This window comes from Acinonyx jubatus, chromosome D4 (genome assembly GCF_027475565.1).
Source record: "Acinonyx jubatus isolate Ajub_Pintada_27869175 chromosome D4, VMU_Ajub_asm_v1.0, whole genome shotgun sequence".
NCBI classification, from domain to species: Eukaryota; Metazoa; Chordata; class Mammalia; order Carnivora; family Felidae; genus Acinonyx; species Acinonyx jubatus.
The window spans coordinates 4,648,643-4,667,752 of record NC_069391.1 but is presented as its reverse complement, the minus strand read 5'-3'; the positions used below and the strand labels follow the sequence as shown (position 1 = coordinate 4,667,752).

At 49.5% G+C, this 19,110-nt stretch overlaps 1 protein-coding gene across 9 annotated transcripts in view; it reads right to left on the bottom strand.

The window, feature by feature from the left end:
• MED27 (mediator complex subunit 27) overlaps positions 1-19,110 on the bottom strand; it is a 234,882-nt gene that overhangs the window by 64,334 nt on the left and 151,438 nt on the right. For 7 of the 9 annotated variants that reach the window (XM_053204477.1, XM_027035439.2, XM_053204480.1 and 4 more), the window contains exon 5: positions 1,648-1,755. The exons of the other annotated variants lie outside the window; for them this stretch is intronic. In XM_053204477.1, coding sequence (XP_053060452.1) covers positions 1,648-1,755 — 108 coding nt within the window. The remainder of the gene's footprint in view (positions 1-1,647; positions 1,756-19,110) is intronic. 9 annotated transcript variants of the gene reach the window in all.

The window sequence follows — 19,110 nt, the reverse complement described above, 5'->3', positions numbered from 1 at the left end:
AAGAAGGACGTTAGTTATCTACTGAGTACGGACTAGGTGGCAAAGTGCCAAGTGCGTTCCGGGTCTTATTTAGGACAGTTCCGGAACGGGGCAGTTAAATGCCACGTGAAAGGGATCAGGCAAAGCAGGTAAAACCTCACTCCTCAGAATCTAACATCAGAGAATGTTTCCTTCCTCTCTTGAGTCTGGATCTCTTATCGCATGGTCGCTACCGCTGCTTAGCTTTCTAGGGTTCTAGCCTTCTGTCCCCAGTGCACCTGTGAGACCCTGGACGGCAAGGGCTGTGTTTCACACCAGCCGTGACTACGGAGTCGTGAACCTCGGACAAAGGCAACGAGAACCACAACTCTCAATGGCCAGGAGCAGTGATGCGGGGGCTCCTGGCCAGGGTACGTGCTACCCTGGGGCTGCTTCTGCAGAGGCTAACCAGTTTGGAGCTGCTCGTCAGAACGGCCGCCAGAGTCCACGAATCGTACACAGGATCACAAATCATACACACGCCCGCCCTGATGACGCACATTATTCTCCATCCCTGCTCTAAAGAGTCACTCTGGTGTTTCGAAAGAGAAACAAGAAACCTCCCCTCGAGGAATGCTTTGTTTTCAATGGGGAGACATCCGAGAACTTGGCAGAGTCCCTGAAGTGAGAGCAGCTTCCCTCGTCGACAACACTTGAGTGGGACGTGGAAATGTGGGGTCACTTGTTCAAAACACAGCTCTTGAGCAACACACCGGTATGTGCTAAGCTACCTTTGCCACTTTTGGAAGAACGTTCTGTCCTCATTATAATGTGGCTGTCGGACGGGGCGGGGCTAGCACCGTAACAAACTTCAGAATTTTTACGGGGATTCACGAAGCAAAGGGAGAGCTCAGGAGAGAGGGGCAGACAGAGGCTTAGTGCAAAGCAGTGGGCAGGGTGTGTCTGGGTGGGCATCTCAGGCGGAGCAGTGCTCATTACGTTCCGGAAGCAAACACAAACGAAGGCTGTCAGCTCCCATTAGCATCCTCTGATGCTTGCTATACAGCCATACGGACAGTGTGCAGTCGAGAGAAATTAGGGGTTCACACGGGTGAACTGTCTATGAAACAAATCACCCATGGAAATAACTTCTCTTTTTTCAATTACTGTGTTCCCTACATACTGCCGTGGATATGCGACTTCCTCAGGGCCCCTCGTTAGTTTCATGGAAAAAGATCAGAAGCAGGCTGTGTGTCAAACTAACTCGAAGTTTCCTCATGGTTCTAGGAAGAGCAAGATGCCAAAAATGCCCAACCCTGGGCTATTGATGTGCTTGCACTACTAGGCAAAAAGGAAAAAAAAAAAAAGAGAAAAAAAAAAAAAAGACAAAGAAATCCATTTCCTCAGAAGACACATTTAATGAGGCAACTGGGGTCTAAGGTGATAAATTAGAAATTCAACTAAGGGCATCAGGCTTAAAGGAACAAGCAGAAGCATGATGAAAAATGCAGGGGGAGAGAGAGAAATGTTTTTCTGTGCAACGTTCATCTTCCTACTGATAAACTATGCTGGCTGATCATTTCGGCTATGACTGCTGGCATCTAATGTCATTCATCTGGGACTCTACTACATCTGCTCTGGGATACGGGAAATAAAGGGAAACAGAACAGAAGACTCCAGAACGCTTACCTTGCCATCTTCCGTGTAGACATTTTCATTATATCCCTTAACTATTGTTCGATCAATGAACAGGCTCCGCATGACGACAATCACTTTCAACACCTTTCCCAAGGTCACCTGTCAAAACACGTGCACGTGGGCATGAGAGCTTACACTCGAACATGCAAATGCAGGAAGCGGGGCAAGACGATGCGAACAGGAAAGGGTCACCTCTCCCTCTTGTTCCAGAGGGACGTGCCGGAGGGCCTTCTGAGGGAAGACATCCTCAAACGTTCATGAACCAGCCCTGAGAACAAGGCCCTCCCGCAGTTGCTTCAGGATGGACGGGTCCCCATTTATCCACCTATGCCGAATTTATTCAGATTTTTGGCTTCTAAATCTCAAGATAAGTTCCGTATGTTTACTACTTGATGGATAAAATAAAATTTCCTTCTATTTGGTTCTATCTTAAGATGATCTGTTCAAAGGCTATCTATGATTCTGGCATCCCAGGATTTGGTAAACGCATTTGTTTGCCTGTTATTTCGTGGCCCCACGTACGCACAAGGATTATGTAGAGACGACAACAGAGAGATGAAAGGCAGGTGCCAAATGCCCGCCTGGCTCAGCGATCTATTTATAATAGCTGGTAGTAGGTGGAGACACAACACCAAGTAAGTTCTGGAGGTAAATGGAAAGTAGCTGAATTTTGTCTCCAAAAAGGGACACGATCCTGGAAATCCATTAAGTGCTTTCACTCTGTTAGAAACGAAGCATGTATTCAGGATAAAAAACAAAACCCACACACCTAAAAAAGCACGCAGTTTCCTATAACGCCAGGGAAGAAGTAACCCGCCGTGCTTGCTGGGACGGGCTGGGCACTAAGACTAGAAGCGGCACCTCCCTTGCTTTCAGGGGCTCACGTAACTCTGCCAATACTCTGCTAAGCCTCTTGTGTTCATTTCCTAGATGAGACCCTAGAGGCATACTTGGAACACGACCTATCCTAGGCCCACGGTCTGGGTTGTTTGATGAGGCTCCAATATCAGAGGATGGACCCCAAAAGACCCCCCTGTCCCAATCCTTTTTTTTTCCTAATTAAAAAAAAATTATTATTATTTTTTTTTACATTTATTTGAGAGACAGAGAGAGACAGAGTACAAGTGGGAGAGGGGCAGAGAGAGGGAGACACAGAATCCAGAGCAGGCTCCAGGCTCTGAGCTGTCAGCACACGGCCCGATGCGGGGCTCGAACTCACAAACTGTGAGATCATGACCTGAGCCAAAGTCGGATGCTTAACTGACTGAGCCCCCCAGGTGCCCCCTGCCCCCCGCCTCTCCCACCGCCTGCCCCAATCCTAACTCCACGAGCCAACATGCACTCTGTTTCTGTGGATGCCGCCCTCAACCGTCCTCTCCTTATTTCCCTGTTCTCCACAGCTTCTAACCAACTGTCCACATCAAAAACCCTCCTCTTTCCTCGACTAGTCCTGGAGGGGCAGCGAACATTCCTAGTATCTGGTTCCTTCAGGAACTTCTAAGTGCTGAGAGGAGCCCTCTATTTTTGTATGTTTAAAATGGCCCAGGATTATACACAGTGTAAGAAAAAGATAGGATAGCCTTATTTACATTTGAGAGAGTGTTAATAAAAACCTCTCGTTTCTGTGTAGTACTTTCAAATATTGTATACCACGTAGCATTTCATGGGCCATTTCTTGTATCCCTGGAAATCACTATTGAAGGATGTCAATAAACCACCAAGGTAGGAGCAACGGCTCTCTCTAGTTTACATGCACTCTAGTGGGGGGGGGGGGGAGGAAAGAAAAGAATCAAATTAATGGTTTTGTAATCATCAGCACTGGAATGAGCAGCCTCTCACTGGGCTGCAGTGGAAATCCAACACACCTTTCCCAACAGGGCCACCGTTTTCAACCGCCCTTCGCGAATAAGCAGAGATAACTAAGCAATTATTTCCTTAAAAAAACTAAAGTCTAGCTGACTTTAACCAATAAACTGCCTCTGTCATTTCTCAGGCTTTTTAAGATGGAATTCAAAGAGAACACACACTAAAAACACTAGATATTTTATATGGAAAACTTTTTTTGTTGTTTTTTTTTTTTTAAATTTTTTTCAACGTTTTTTATTTATTTTTGGGACAGAGAGAGACAGAGCATGAACGGGGGAGGGGCAGAGAGAGAGGGAGACACAGAATCGGAAGCAGGCTCCAGGCTCCGCGCCGTCAGCCCAGAGCCCGACGCGGGGCTCGAACTCCCGGACCGCGAGATCGTGACCTGGCTGAAGTCGGACGCTTCACCGACTGCGCCACCCAGGCGCCCCTTTTTGTTGTTTTTAAGAGTGACTTTTGATACTTTAAACCTAACAAATACTAAAAAGTTAACTAATAAACAAGCTTGCTATAGAAAATCGAAAATTGGAGTAAAGAGGAAGAAAATAATCATTCACAGTCTGCCCTTCTAAACTGTTAACATTTGGCGGGGGGGGGGGGGGGGCGGGCGGGGATTTCCTTTCAACCTTTTTACTCTCCAAGATCTATGGACTCCACAGAAAGAGAGGCCAGACCTGTGGCTGCCAGAGACGGAGGGCGGGGCAGTAGGCGAGCAAAGGGCACAATGGTCCAGTTACACTACAGGTAACATCACCCACGATGACCTCAGCTAGCACTGCGGCAGGATGTGCAGGAAAGCAGTTTCCAGAGTAAATCCTACAAGTTCTCTTTACAGGGAGAAGTCTCTCCTTTTTTCCTCTTCTTTCTGGTACTTCTATTCCAGAAGATGGATGTTAGCTGAGCCTCCTGTGGTAATCGTTTCGCATCAAACTTACACAGTGGTGTAAATCGATTACTTTGGAATAAAACCGGAGGAAAGAGCGAGCTACTGTTTCTGAATTTTTGACATGGTTGTAATTGAAGCCATACATATAATTTCAAATCACATTTTTATTTAAAATTCTGACATCAGCACCCGTTACACATCGCCGTGCAGTCTCCAAAAATGGTGGCTGCGTAGCATTCTACTTAGTGGGTCTATTTATAATTTCTTTAACCATTCTCCTACTGCCGGACATGAGTTGCTTCTAAGTTTTCCCTAATATAAACATGCCTACCGTGTGCATTTTTGTTTTTGTTTTTGAGATGTTTATTTTTGAGAGAAAGAGAGAGAGACTGAGAGAGCATGAGTGGGGGACAGGCAGAGACAGAAGGGGACAGAGGATCTGAAGCGGGATCTGTGTTGACAGCTCGATGCGGGGCTTGAACCCACAAACTGTGAGAACATGACCTGAGCCGAAGTCGGACACAACCAACTGAGCCACCCAGGTGCCACTACAATGTGCATTTTTGTTCACCATCTTCGTTGTGTCTGGGATGACTTCCTGAAGATCTGTAGAACTGGAATTACTGGGGCCAACAGGACAACTATTTTAAGGCTTCTGATACAATCTGCCAGCCAACCATGAACCACAAGGGTTATGCCAGCCAGAAAGGTACGAATGCAACTATTTCACTCTTGTCTTGCCAGCAACGGGTGCCATTAAATCAAAACAAAAGTAAAACCACCCCCTTCTGGAGGGAGCAACTTAGTTATTATTATTATTTTTTTATGTTTATTTGCTCCTGAGAGAGGGAGAGAGAGCGCGAGTGGGGGAGGAGCAGAGCGGGGAGAGACGGGGGATCCAAAGCAGCCCCCGACAGCAGCGAGCCCGATGGGGGGCTCCAACTCAGGGACCGTGTGATCATGATCTGAACTGAAGTCAGACGCGCAAAGGACTGAGCCCCCCAGGCGCCCCTTAATTTCTTTAACCCATTTATTATGGAAGATTTAAACACATCTACAAAGGTAAGTGAAATAAAACAAAAAACCTCCACAGACCCACCGTTCGACAGTTACAGCTCCCGGAAAACCCGGTTTCACCGCTACCCCCACCTACTTTGCCCTTTTCCTGCGTTATTTTGAAACAGGTAACAGCCGTAACATTGTTTCATCTGTAAACATTTTCCTTCCGAGGCTCTAAAGGATACAGGCGCACAAAGCAAAACGCACAAGATTATGATGCCGTCCCCCATCCCAATCAACAAGAATTCTCCAATATTATCAAGACTGAAGTGGTCAGGGCTCAAATTTTCAACGGTCTCGTAGATGCCACTCTTAAGAACGTCTGCTTGTACCAGGATCTGAATACGGTCCACACCATGTGACGGGCTGACACGTCTCATAAGGCTCGCCTAAAGGTTCCCCATCGCCACCCTGCCCCCCCCCCACCCCATCCCCTTTTATTTGTTGAAGAAACTGGGTCAGTTTTTTTTCCATAGAGTTCTCCATAGTCTGGATTTTGCTGATGGTGCCCCCATGGTGTATTTTACACGTGCCTCCTCACTCTGTACTTCCTGTAAACTGGCAGGAGAGGAGATTCAGCGTGATTTCTTTTGGCTCGACGAGTTCACAGGCGGTGTCACCGTCTACCAACAGGAGGCGAGCAAGCTTGGGTGTCTCGGTAGGTGATGCTGGCAGCTGCTGACCCATTAATTCACCAGGGGTCTGTGCTGGCCACACACCAGGGTGACCATTCCGTCTTCATTTATCAGCTGGAACACTTTTATAAAGAGAAACCTCCCCTCATCTACGATTCGGCTACTCAGTGGTTGAGTTTATTACGCAGGAGGAGAGGCAGGATAAATGCTCCGTTCTTTCCCTTTATTTACCAGTTTTTGAAACAACACATCAATTCACTAGTTTCCTTCCCGTGTAGACGGCTCAGTTTTCCACCCAACATCATTATAAACTCGTGGATTGAAACACATTTGATGTATCTGTATCTGATGCGATTATTAGCCTCACAGTCTTACTGCTGCTCACACTGTCCTGTCTGTGGCCAGGGGGCATCTCCCTGGTTGAGTCCTTCCGGCACACTCTAGTCTCTGTGCCTTGCTTTCTGGTGCAGGGCATTCCAGGCTTGTCTTGTTACGATTCCTGCCCGAGCTCATGAGTCAGCCGTTTCCTCCAAGAGTCCTACTTTTCAGTGGGAAATGGCATTTCACGACCACGATCAGGGCAAGAGAGGCAAATAATTTTGACCGGTTAAAATTTTTCTTTTCCATTTTATGAATATGAATTAGCTCAATATTTTCCTGTCCACTTCTCCCTTAGCCTGTAATCGTTTAGACAGCGAACACCCCCACAGCTTGTGCCTATACTGGGCTGTAGCGGTTTGTGGAGAACTTTATTATCTCTCAAACCGGTAAAGCTCTATGAAGTCTACCCATGCTTATTTTTTAGAAAGCCAGAAAGGACCCTGGTGTTCATCTAGGTTGAATATGCATAGATTTATGGCTTTCTGAATTTTTAACATGGTCATAACGAAACTACGTATGCGACTTTGAAGCCTGAGAGTGAGGCCCTGGAAGCGGGTGCACTCGGGTCTCAGCTCTGCTGCTGGAAAGCCTGGTCATCTACCTTCTCTGAAGGTCAGTTTCCTCCAACCCAGGGGAGACGACGACAGCCCCACCTCGGGGTGGCAGTGAGGAGTCGGTGCGCTGAGAAAGCTGCACAACCGGCCCGGCACAGGGTGCATCCCAGGGGCAGCTGCCGCTACTCGGCCCAAGCCCTCGCCTGGACTTGGCAGAGGTGAGATCGCTTGAAGCCGGTTAACGTCAAAGCCGGATCCACGACGGGTGCTGCCTCCAGTTCAGCGAACTTGGCACTGGCGTTAATCCACCTTCTTCTGCTATCACTCCTGGGGCTAAAGGGAAGCTGCAGAGAAGGGGTGACGGTCGGGCTGGGCCCTGAGGTCCGAACAAAAATGTGCCTTCCGATGAGCGGCTGCCGAGTCAGGGCCAGGGTCAGGGCAGTTTAGCGGAAGATGTGAATGAAGCTGTCACGTGGGCTGATCTAGACAGACCCTGCTGACACCCAAAAGAAGCCATTTAGTGTGCAGGTCAAGTGCACTGGGCTTCCTTCCCACGTCTGCCACCGGGCGGTGTGATTGAGGGGAAGGCAAACAATCTCTCCTGCCTGTTTGCTCAGCTGCGGAAGTCGGAGGGCCCGAGAGGAAATCAAACGAGTCGGTCCACGTGAAACACGTGGCTACCGCTGTGGCACACGACAGCACGAGACGGCGGTCGGCGTTGTTTCTCCTGAGTGCGGTGTGGTGGACAGGGCTGCGGGAGCCTCTGGAGCTCCACCGAGATGGTGCTTAACGAACGTTCTCTAACGGGCTTTCCAGCCCTCACGTCACTCTGCAAGGATTCACCTCCTCACCTGTCTAGACTGCTCTAGCGTAGAAGGTAACTGGATGCACCAGGCTGTATTGACCTTGCAGTTCCGGTAGACTGATTCAGCAAGGTGTCGCGTACCAGCCCACGGACAGGGTTCTACAGCGTAGCCAACGCCGGCCACGGTCACAGGCGACACGCCCAGCGACCGGGGCTACAGGCTGGTTGCTGGCAACTGCCGGGGATACCGAAAATAAAGCTAATGCCATCTGGTAATGAAGCGGGCTTGCTGTTACCAAGGTAACACTTCTTCTATACCGAGCAGCACATTTCCGGAGAGCTCACTCACTACTCCTGTGTCTGTCCCCGTGAGGGTTCAAATGGCAAGTTGTGAGGAATCTGAGGAAGCCAGTGGGCCTCCCAGCCGCTCGCTGGCCTTCCAAGGAGGTGCCCTTAGACATGCTGCCACGGCCTCGTCCCTCGTCAGGCTAGCTGTGCTCTGGGCAGCTGGGGCCGCGTCGGTGGTCTTCCCTATGGGGTCTCACAGTGGTTGCCTACCAAGGCGCGTAGCCCAGCAAGAGAATTTCTAGTTCACGATGGCAAGGCGAGTCGCAAGATAAGGGGAAGCAGGAGGAAAGTTGAGGATAACAGCAAAAACACTTAGTTGCGTTCAGCCACCGACTGTTGCCTACCACAAAGTTACCAAATCTGGTAGTTGAGATGTTGTCTATACTGGCAGACCACGAGAGCTTAGAAGTTGAGAGAAACTGATCGCCTAAAAGCTTATTCCCCTGGGGCGTGTGCAGAGGGAAAGGCACTTTGAAACTGAACAGTATCTGTGTTTAGGATACAGGGGAGGTGAGTGGACCAAAAAGCTCATTTGCATGGGGAGCCCAGGCCCGGATCCGGCATCCCTGAGCAAGCATAAAGCATGCGTGTGGGAGGTGAAGGGGGTAGCACGATCTCTGTCCCTTCAGACAAAGGTCACGTGGCTGAGCAGGGGGGTCGGAGGGAAGGAGAGAAGCCAACCATACAGTCATCATCAAATGTCATTTTCCAAGTATAACCACGGGAAAAGTCAAATATGTTAAGCAGACCCCTTAATATGTTAATTTGTACTTTAACTGACGTCTGCTGTGCTTTAAGTGATGTCCGTCAAAGTGTGGTTAGAACGGTGGGGGATGGGGAGGGAGGGAGAGCCACAGAGGCATCTCTACCCAGGCTCAGAAGTAATTATCTTTCAGTATGGTGTTATTAAGAACGTTCCTCTTGGTGTTAATTCCAAAGAAAGAAAAGGATAAAGTGAATGGTTTCGGTAAACATTTACCGAATACCTACACGTCCTGGGCGAGGACACAGAGTCGATCGTGTAACCTTAGCACTGGAAAGGACTTAAAAAAATCAGTTTTCTCAACTCCCCCATTTTTTTTGTAAGTAGGCTTCATGCCCATTGCCGAGCCCAACGCAGGCCTTGAAACTCATGACCCTGAGATCAAGAGTCGGATGCTTAACTGACTGAGCCACGCGCGTGGCCTTCTTCAACTCCCCCATTTTATTTTTTAATTTTTAAAAAATCTTTATTTATTTTTGAGGGAGAGAGAGAGAGGCAGAGCATGAGCAGGGGAGGGGCGGAGAGAGAGGCGACAGAATCAGAAGCAGGCTCCAGGCTCTGAGCTGTCAGCATGGAGCCCCACGCGGGGCTTGAATCCATGAGCCACGAGACCATGACCTGAGGCGAAGTTGGACTCTCAACCGACCAAGCCAAGCCACCCAGGTGCCCCTCAACTCCCCCCATTTTTAAAGAAGGTTAAGGAGTGTCGAATATGGCTCCTGCCTTGAAGGAGGTGATAAAACCAGCGTGTGCCTGAAATAATTTCAGGGTACATAAGTGCCACAGTACGTGGGGCTCACAGCGTAGGAAGAATTTCGGGGGGGGGGGTGCTCCATCACTAAGCTGTCTGGCACAATCAGAAAGTGCTTGGTCTGGCATCTGTCCAATTTAGCACACATTTTGACAAGTGGGGCTGGTTGTATAGACGAGCAATCCCCAAATGGTATTTCACGGAACATTCCTCCAAAAGATGTTCTTAGACGTGGCCTGGAACAAATGTCCAGTGCCACCCAGTCTTTTCCCTGTCTCCTGGAGGTCTTCCCCCGCGGACTGCAGCCTTACCACTTGACTCCAGAACAAGGACAGAGATGTGCCAAAGAACCCTGGGGTGCAGCCCGGCTAGGTGTCTTACCGTCATTCTTAATAGAAGGAAGCTGAGGTCTCGAAAGATCGGAGTCCAAGTTCCCCGCTTTTCTGTGCAGGGTCAGAAGCATGCCTCTTGCTGTCCCCCTCCCACGCCTACCCCATGACCGGTCTCCCTAAATCACAAGAAATGGCGACCACAGAGCCTCGCTTCATCTAATCCTGCAGCCACCCGGCCGTCTTCTCTGGGACTCTGGTAAGTGGCTCAAAACCTCGCTTCAGACGACTCCTGGTTTCCCTCACAAGTGGCTTTATACCCACACTCTGGACCCCATCTGTACAAGACCCTATTAAAGCACCTGTTTCCTCTAAATTTAGTGGTTTTTAACCAAAACTTAGCGCTCTGACTTCTGCATAGCTGCTAGGTATGTGTGGTCCCGACACCCACACCGGGCGAACTGTTCTCCCGACAGCCGGCTTCGAGAAGCCACGGCAGGACTGGAAACTAAGAGGAGCAGTGGGAAAGTGGCTGTTGCTTCCTTCTAGGAAAATGCTAAAACGGGATACAGCTACGAGGAAGTGGAGACAGACCAGCCCTGAAAGGCTGAAACTCCGGCAAAGCTGAGGTGTAGAAGACAGACCGGCTGGCAGTGGCCTGGAAGGGGGGGCCACCAGCACTGCGGTGAGATGGACAGTAATCGAACCGTAAAAAGAAAATGGGCTATGTGACTTGGAAACTAAGGGGTCAAAGTGAGGGACTGTCAGAGACAAGATGGATGTTCTTCCAGGCTGAAGGTCACTCCTCTTGCTCAAAGGGTTGGATCAATTATACCTCCGATGATCAACGCAACGCAATGAAATGCAAGAGAAGAAAGGAAAAACGAAACTGGAAAGTAACCCCAGGTACAGCCCAGACTTGAGACAGAGTCCTCAATGCCCCGAGCCGGGAGTTCTGCTTTCCCTACTCCAGATCCTGTCTCCCAACAAGTCAGAAAATCAACTGGCCAGCAGGGCCCGAGGGCATGGCCGTTCGGTTTATGGACTCTGGGAGAAAGAGACCTGAGTTTAGATGTTAGCTCTGCCCCTTCCCGGCTGCATGATCTGGGACAAGTTCCCTGGCCTGTGAAGCCCCCATTTTCTCACCTGTGCACCCAGGATAAGGCTGTTGTGAGAGAAGTTACCCCAGACACGTGCAGTGCCCAGCACTGGGATTAATACACGGCAAGTACTCCAGCAGTGGTCAGGCTGGGCTACCCCCGCTGGCGCCCTGGTCATGGAGGGAGAGGCCCAAGTTCAAATTCTGCCTCTGCCACGTACAGAGCAGGGTGGCCCTGGGAAAACCAGCCCAGGGGAGCTCTGGCTGTGTCACCTCTAACGCGGAACCTTTATGAGAACGGGACAGCTAGTGGTATCAGGTCCCGAGGGGGGGCAGGTCACCACCGGCCCTTGCTACGCGGTGTAAGTTACGTGTAAGTTAGGGTGTTAATTACTAAACACCCTGCCTGAGAAGAGGAGGCTATTTTGCATTAGTGGCTTACACTGTTGATGAATGACTCTGACTCATTTGCTAAGAGCACCCATGTTAATGTTCGGGTACCTGATCCTCCTGAACCCCTGCCTCCCTTCTAGGCTTAGACCTGCCCTGGACAGAGGGGACTGTGCCAGAGAGCACGGATGTGTTTGACAAGCCTCATCAAAAGGTTTCAGGACAGGGATGGCCTAGGAAACAACTTCCTCTTTCACACACTAACTGTAAATTTCCTCACCATCTTCCTACCCCTGCACCCTTGGCGATCCCATCAAAACAACACAAATTCACACACGGGGTTAAAAACCAGAGTGAACACAAGTGGACTGTCCATCCCGATCTGGGTTTCCAGCTACCTGTGGGCTCCCCTTGCAGCGTTATGAAAAATTCCCCAAATCATCAAAAATAAAACTTAACTCACTTTAATTTATAAACTATATCTTCAACTACGTCCTAACAGCTCTTCTGGGAAAGAGGAGGGGTACTAACGCGCGGCCGGCATGAAAACCGGGGACCCCAGTTCCAGAAAGATTCACGTGCCTGCAGTGGGGTTCAGGTTAGCTGCCGAGAGGAGAAGCTGACCACCGTGTTCTCGAACACACTGACCATGGCGAGCTTCTCCTACCAGATGTGAAGGGGAGTCTTCAACGACACGCATGTTTCCTGCATACCCTGTACTGAACACGCCGGCAGGGAGGCCCCTGCACGCATCGCTCCAGCTCACGAGCTGACCTGCTTCCTGCACTGGAGGGGGGGGGCCCAGTGGCAGAACCGGTCCGAGGGCGACCCCATACGGGGCCCTGGAAGGGAAGGCTCTGCCCAGCCTGGCCAGGCCAATGGGACTGCCTCCTTCTAGAATTCGGACTGCAGAATGTGGAGACGAGCAGGAAGAAGCACGGCACTAGCACGAGAAGGAGGCCGTGTGGGAAGAGAGGGAAGGGATGAAGGGGTGAGGAAGGAGCGGGGCAGAAGGACAGACAGACACATGGCCACGACCCAGAGCTGCCGTGGACCACAAATGCCTTGCTCTTCCCTTCCTCCCGCCCTCCTTCCGCCCAACGGTTCTTTGTTAAATAGGGATTGTGTGCAGGCCAGGCCTCGAGTACACAGAGATAAAGAAACACACGTTATACAGCGACAGGCAACACATTAGTATAAAGAAAGGAACACGATTTGCAAAAAGTTTCGAAGGAAACGAAGAAAAGGGGGGCAGCTTAAAGAGAGATTTGGGTAACACCTACGTGTGAAAAAAGTGACATTTACATCAGATCGTTCAGTTCGCTTAAATATTTATTCAACGAACACCCACTATGTGCCACATGTTCTAAGGCTTAGAGATGGAGTGAATGACACAACGTCTCACGAATGGACATTCTTCGTGGGGGCAGCTCTGGGCAGACAGCAAACAAATGTAAGACCATTTCACCGCACGGGGCGACAAAGACAAGGGGGTGGTTCAAGTTCGGCAGAAACCAAGCTCGCCCGTGTCAGTGCTGGGGCGCAGCAGCCCGGGCTGGGGGAGAAGCCTGTGTGAAGGCCCAAGCAGGGGAAGACTGGGCATCCTGGGAGCGGTGGGGCGGGTGAGAAGGTGGCACGTGCTGGGTAGAGGTAGGCCAGGTTGGCCACGAGGAGCCCCTGAGGCTCTGGTAAGGCCTCTGCTGTTAGTCTGGGAGAAACGGGAAGCCACTACAGGGTTTTCAGCAGAGGAATGACAAGTCTGCTGTGTGCTTTTACAAAACACGCCCCTGGCTGCTTCACGGAAGCATTGAGAGAAGGAAGGCGGGGACTCTGAGCAGGGGCGATGCCAGTAGAGATGGTGAGAAGCCGATGGATTCAGGACATAGAGGACACGAGGTGCCAGAGACTGGACGCGAGGTGAGAAAGAGGCAGCTAGAAGCTAAGGAAAAGTCTAGGTTTCCGGCTGGAGCATCAGGTTGACAGTTTTGCTCTTTATTGAGACGAAATGAGGAAGAAGAGGGGAAAACCACTTCCTTTCTGTCAAGCTTAAGGTACTTCTGAAATATCTAAATGGAGAGATGCTTGATGGGCAGTCTGGAGACTAGGATTCACAGCTCAAGTTCACGAACGAGCATAAGAGTCGCTGGTTCTCAGGGAAGCCCGTGTAAATTCGCAGGAGCCGAAACGTCATAACCCACGCACCCGAGCGGCACGATCTGGGCTCTGAAGTGCTCAGGGACGCTCTTCCCCGGGGAGGCAGGACTGGGAACTGACACAGGGGCTCTGCCTCTGATGAGGCAGATTAAGCCCAGGCGAAGGTGGTCCCTGGCCAGATCTGCCGCTTGTCACCTGCCTGAGAATGGTACCCACGGTGCCGTCTGTGGCAAACTTGGCCCCGTTACATCTCTACTTCTTGTGTCGATACCCTGTTAGACCGTACTTGGCTTTTTAATATTTCGACTGTAGGATGTGTGCCAACTTGACCTTGATGTAGGAAATTTTAATTCAAATCAATAGAGGGACAAGGTCACTTTAAAATCCAATTAATATGAATGGGAAAATATGCCCCACAGTTCTGAGGGCTGAAAATGGAACAGTTGCAAGTTAACAACAACAAAAGACACATCCACACAAGCCTGGCTGGTCCTTCTGTTTGATAAGGCAGCTAGCTGTGTGCCCTTAAATACATGCGGTAGTCAGAATACCGACAAACTTTTTTCTGTCGGGGCAGGGGCTCTATTTGGGGTAGCTTAAAATTAAACTGTAGTTTGTTTGAAGAAAAACATAAAATGCAGTGAAAACTGTGAATTCCTATAACCCAATTTTAAATAAATTGAGCCGTGGACTTCGACTCACCCAGAGAAATCTAAGGTGTTAATATAGTTTGAGTAGTAGCAATTTGCATTTATATAGAACACATTCACAAAACTGTTTGCCGGGATAACCAGAACATAAAGGGAAACCGAGGCACTGGTATTTGGAAGCCTTATTCCTGCAAGCATTAGGCAACCAGGGTGCTATTCCTGTTCCTCCTCCTCAGATTTACTGCCTCTACACCTATACTTGGTTTCTTAGTAATGAGAAACGTTTCTTTTATGCCCCAAATCAGAGAGTCTTGTAAGAAACGACGAAATGTATTGTTATTTCAGGATCTTGGGGGGGGGGTTCTCTTTTCCTTCTGCTGTAGTGCTGTCCCGTTTGGAATCTCAGGTTTTTCAGCCTTAAGCCAGGTTGGAAGAGAATATAAATGATCCCACATCCACCTAAAGAAGTGAAGATTGCTCTGTAACTCCAAGAACAACTGCAAGTTACGTAAAACTGGGATGAGATACTGGGGTGCCAGGGATGTATAAGCCGATTTCTCAACTGACTTTACGTTCGCTCATTAAAGAAAAAGAAAAAGGCTACTCCATGCGGAACGTCACACAGTTGGGGCTTTTTAGGCTTTTCTGGCATCCCGGGGAACCCTTGCCGATCTGAGGTGCAGGTGTCCCGCATGGCAGGGCTGAGAAGAAAGCCTCCGCCTGAGCGCCGCCAGCTGAGGTCACAAGACGACCGTGCCAGTCCATGCTCGCCTGTACAGGGGACACCGCAGAACAAATCAGAAGCAGCCCGACCCTCTGTGGCCAAAGGACGAGCTGGCTCCTGGCACAGGTCTGCTCCGTCCTCCCCGTGTGGCCTGGCCCCGGGGGGTGGGGGTGGGGGCATTCTGCACTCTCCATCCATTCGAAGTAACGCAAACCGGCAGACTTCCCGTCCGTACCCGCACCCCCACCCCCTACCCCCCCCGCCGCCCCCGGCCAACCTCCCGTTACCTCATCTGCACTAGCATTAATGCTCTTCACATGCTCATTATTCTTTAATGATGCCTGTTTGTAAATAGCAGGACGGGATGCAATTAAACCATGAGAGGCTAAATAAACACACATACTAATTAGGATCTTTACAAGAGATTTTTTTTCATGTATAGACTGAAATTTACCTTTCATTAATCTAACTTAATTGCAATAGTGCACCAATAAAGAGTCAACACAAATTAAGTGCTCTAAATGATTTCTCCATATTAAGGGTGAGCAAGTGATCCTTCCTTTGGGTAACAAGCCCTGTTCTGCAGCAGGCGGGGAAAACATCGCAGCTCTGCACCAGGAGAGGGATTTCGGCAGGAAGACAGGTACTGCGCCATTATCGTGGTGCTGGTGCTTCCGAGGCCTGAAGTTAAGGAGGTCAAGGCCATAGGTTCAAACTGCAGCCTCACCCCGCCTTGTGAGTCAACTAGCTTCGCTCGGTTCCATGGTAGCAGACGTCACCCCCTACGTTCATTGGCTGTCACTGGGTCCGAGAGACATGCAGCAAAGGTTTGGATCAATTGGTTAAAATCTACTCCCACTCCTGGAATAATGATGCCCGGGAACGTTTGCTCTGTGGCAAGGCAGGACACTGTGGGTCTTTCTGTATGAAAAGGACATCTGGTATTTGCAGAAATAGAGGTTATTGTGCTTTCGCCTTTGATTTCAGAAGGCGTGGAAGATTATATACGTTTGGCACCTAAACTGAAACAGAATATGATGGCCCGTCAACATTAGATCTTTTCTGCAGAGGCCTCAGGGCACCTAACAATTTATTCGTACGACAAATGTTGACTTGAAGCCCTCTAGGCAGCAGGCGCCGGAGCAGGGTCAGGAAACTAGGAAAAATGTCACTCACTCCAGAATCCTTTTCATCTTTTGCAAATGCTGTCCCTCCCTAATCACTGATGCTGAACCACGCATCACTTTCTTTTCCTTGCCAGGTACAGACACGCGTGGGCGCACAGAGCCCCCAGCTTCCCCACTGGCACCCTGGCTTGGGACCCACAACTCTGAGAAAAGCCAGGCCCCGAAAGGTCCAGAGTGGCAACGTGGCTGCGGCAACCTCCCTGCAGAAGCGAGACTGGACATCACACTGAGGGACTACGACGGCCCTCAACTAGGTTCTTCGGTTCCTGCATGAGAAAGAATACTTGGGAAGTTCACCATGACAACATCTCCCAAAGTGTATTCCCTGGAAAGGGGTCCGCGGTCAAACATGTCGGGGAAACGGCGCATCCCTTCTCCTCCACCTGGAAGATTCGTGGTATGCGCAAGCATATTAAACGTTCTGAAAAGGACTGCAATAAAGTGGGAAATGAATCAAGGGAGACCGCGAAAGCAGACTCAGGTGGCCAGAAGGGAGAGCCGTACTACTCAACATTAGTCACAGGAAGAATCGTCAATCAGAGACGCCAGCAGAGGCATCCTTACCAGGAGAGCATCGTGATCACAGGCCCAACAGGGAAGGACGGACCCTGCATCTCCCGCAAGAGACATCTCCCGCGAGAGACATCTCCCGCGAGAGAGCCACCAGCCCAGCACTCGGCCAGTGAGAAACCGCCGTCACCCTGAACTCCTGCCAATCTCCAGTGAGCTTCCGTTCAGGACAGCCTCTCCCAGCGCCCCTCCTCCTTCTCATAAGACAACGCTGCTCTCCGTTCTTCGTTGCACTGGCCCGTGGTTTTGCCCCAGCTTGCATGTCCCCAGTTGCAATTCTCTGCTATTCCCGAATAAACCCATTTGTGCTGGTAAAACAACTTTTATTTTGAAAGTTAACAAAAGCAACCTTCTGTCTACCTTTGTTGAACCAGTTAGTACTTCCTAAACTTACGGCACATGTCAATTTCCTTAAGAGTTAGTATTCCAAGAAATGCACTGTCAGGAAACAAATAACTCGCCTATTCAACCAGCCACGGGCAAGCCTGGATCCTGTTCCTCCACTGAGACACACACCTTTCCTCCTTCCCTCCCTGGGAGCAGACACAAGACATCGGTGCTGCCCCTCCCCCACTCCCCCCAGAGCCTGGACCCCACTGGAGCTGGGCTCTCGAGCAGCAGACCAACAGAGCCTCCAAGGATGGAAAACGGCTCCCCGATAGACTGTGGGTAAAACTCCATCAGCTCTAACACATTTAATTACTCCCAGCTCAAGAACTTTCAAAGATTCACTCTGAAATTTATTTTTATGGTTACACGGTAAGTCTCTGAAAATCCGAGTCTTCAAACAGCATCACCGACAGCCCTCACTTAATCGCTCTGGTAGATCATATATAAAAACAAAATAGAGCTAAAAAAAAATCATTCCGTGTTAGTGAACAGATGTCTGGCCCATTTGCAATTAATACGACCCACTTCCATACAATCAGACTGCTTAAAATTCCTGGAACAAGATGTAAAAGTTAAGATGCAAATGTTCCGATTTTAATGAGAATGAATGGAAACTATAAAATCCTCTCTCCCTTTGAGGGAAGGTACAATCTACATATAAGTCTCAACTGCACACTAAATTTATCAACAAAACAATCATTGGATAAAGCCTGTGTGGAAGAAGAAAATAGAACCAGGAAAGTCAGGAGTATATTCAGAAAGCATTTCCTACCCAAATTAAATGTTGTCAGAACCATCATTCTTTTAAGAAGCTTTAAAGAAAACCTGACTCATTTCAATTTATTTCTGCCAGTTACCTGCATGTCCTGGGAACCTCTTGCGTTTCTTTGAATCCCTGGAACCTTTTCACGGGCAGTAGGGGAGAGTGACAGAAAGATCAGGATTTTGAAGTTTCTTGCATCTTGGTTCGAACCCCACCCAGCTCCAGCACTTAATGTGACCTTGAACAAGTTATTTAACCTTCTGGGTCTCAGTATTCTTATCTGTAAAATGGCAGTATTGCCCCCCTGCACTGAGGAGTTGGTGTGAAAAATCAATAAGCATTCCTAGACTGAAGGGCCAAACAGAGGAGCACAGGGTAGGCACATTAAATGGCGCAGTGATTAGAATTATGTTCACAGCGGGGCGCCTGGGTGGCTCGGTCGGTTAAGCGTCCGACTTCGGCTCAGGTCATGATCTCACGGTTCGTGAGTTCGAGCCCCGCATCGGGCTCTGTGCTGACAGCTCAGAGCCCAGAGCCTGTTTCAGATTCTGTATCTCCCTCTCTCTGACCCTCCCCTGTTCATGCTCTGTCTCTCTCTGTCTCAAAAAATAAATAAACGTTAAAAAAAAAAAATTAAAAAAAAAAAAGAATTATGTTCACGGCAGTGGCAGGGGCATACGGTTCAAGCGTCACAAGACAAGCCTCACGTCTGATTTTTAGTTCTCCCTGCGTGGAAAGCTTTTCGGTCGGCTCACCCAAATCTCACCCTTTCCTCGATGGTCCAGTTGTGTTGTCTCTCCTGTAGTCTGTGTTTTCACCAGGCAGCAGGGAGTGGGTCTCTCGAGGTGTGAGTCCCACCGAACTCCTTCTAGATCGGATGCCCAACCCTGCTTCACCCCGTTAGCTCTGGGTGGAAACTGACATTTCCAACAGGCCCCAGGGGCCCCAGTGATTCTCCGAATATTGGTGAGGTGCCTAACATGGGCGGTGCTCAAGTCCGTCTTTGGTGAATTAAAAACAAAACAGAAGAAAAAAACTCGAACTCTCCCAGCTCCTCGTTTTCAACCATTCTTTCAACAGCTATTAACAGGTACCCCTTCTGTGCTAGGCATAGCTCTAAGTCTGGCAAATACGAGTAAGAACAAGAAAG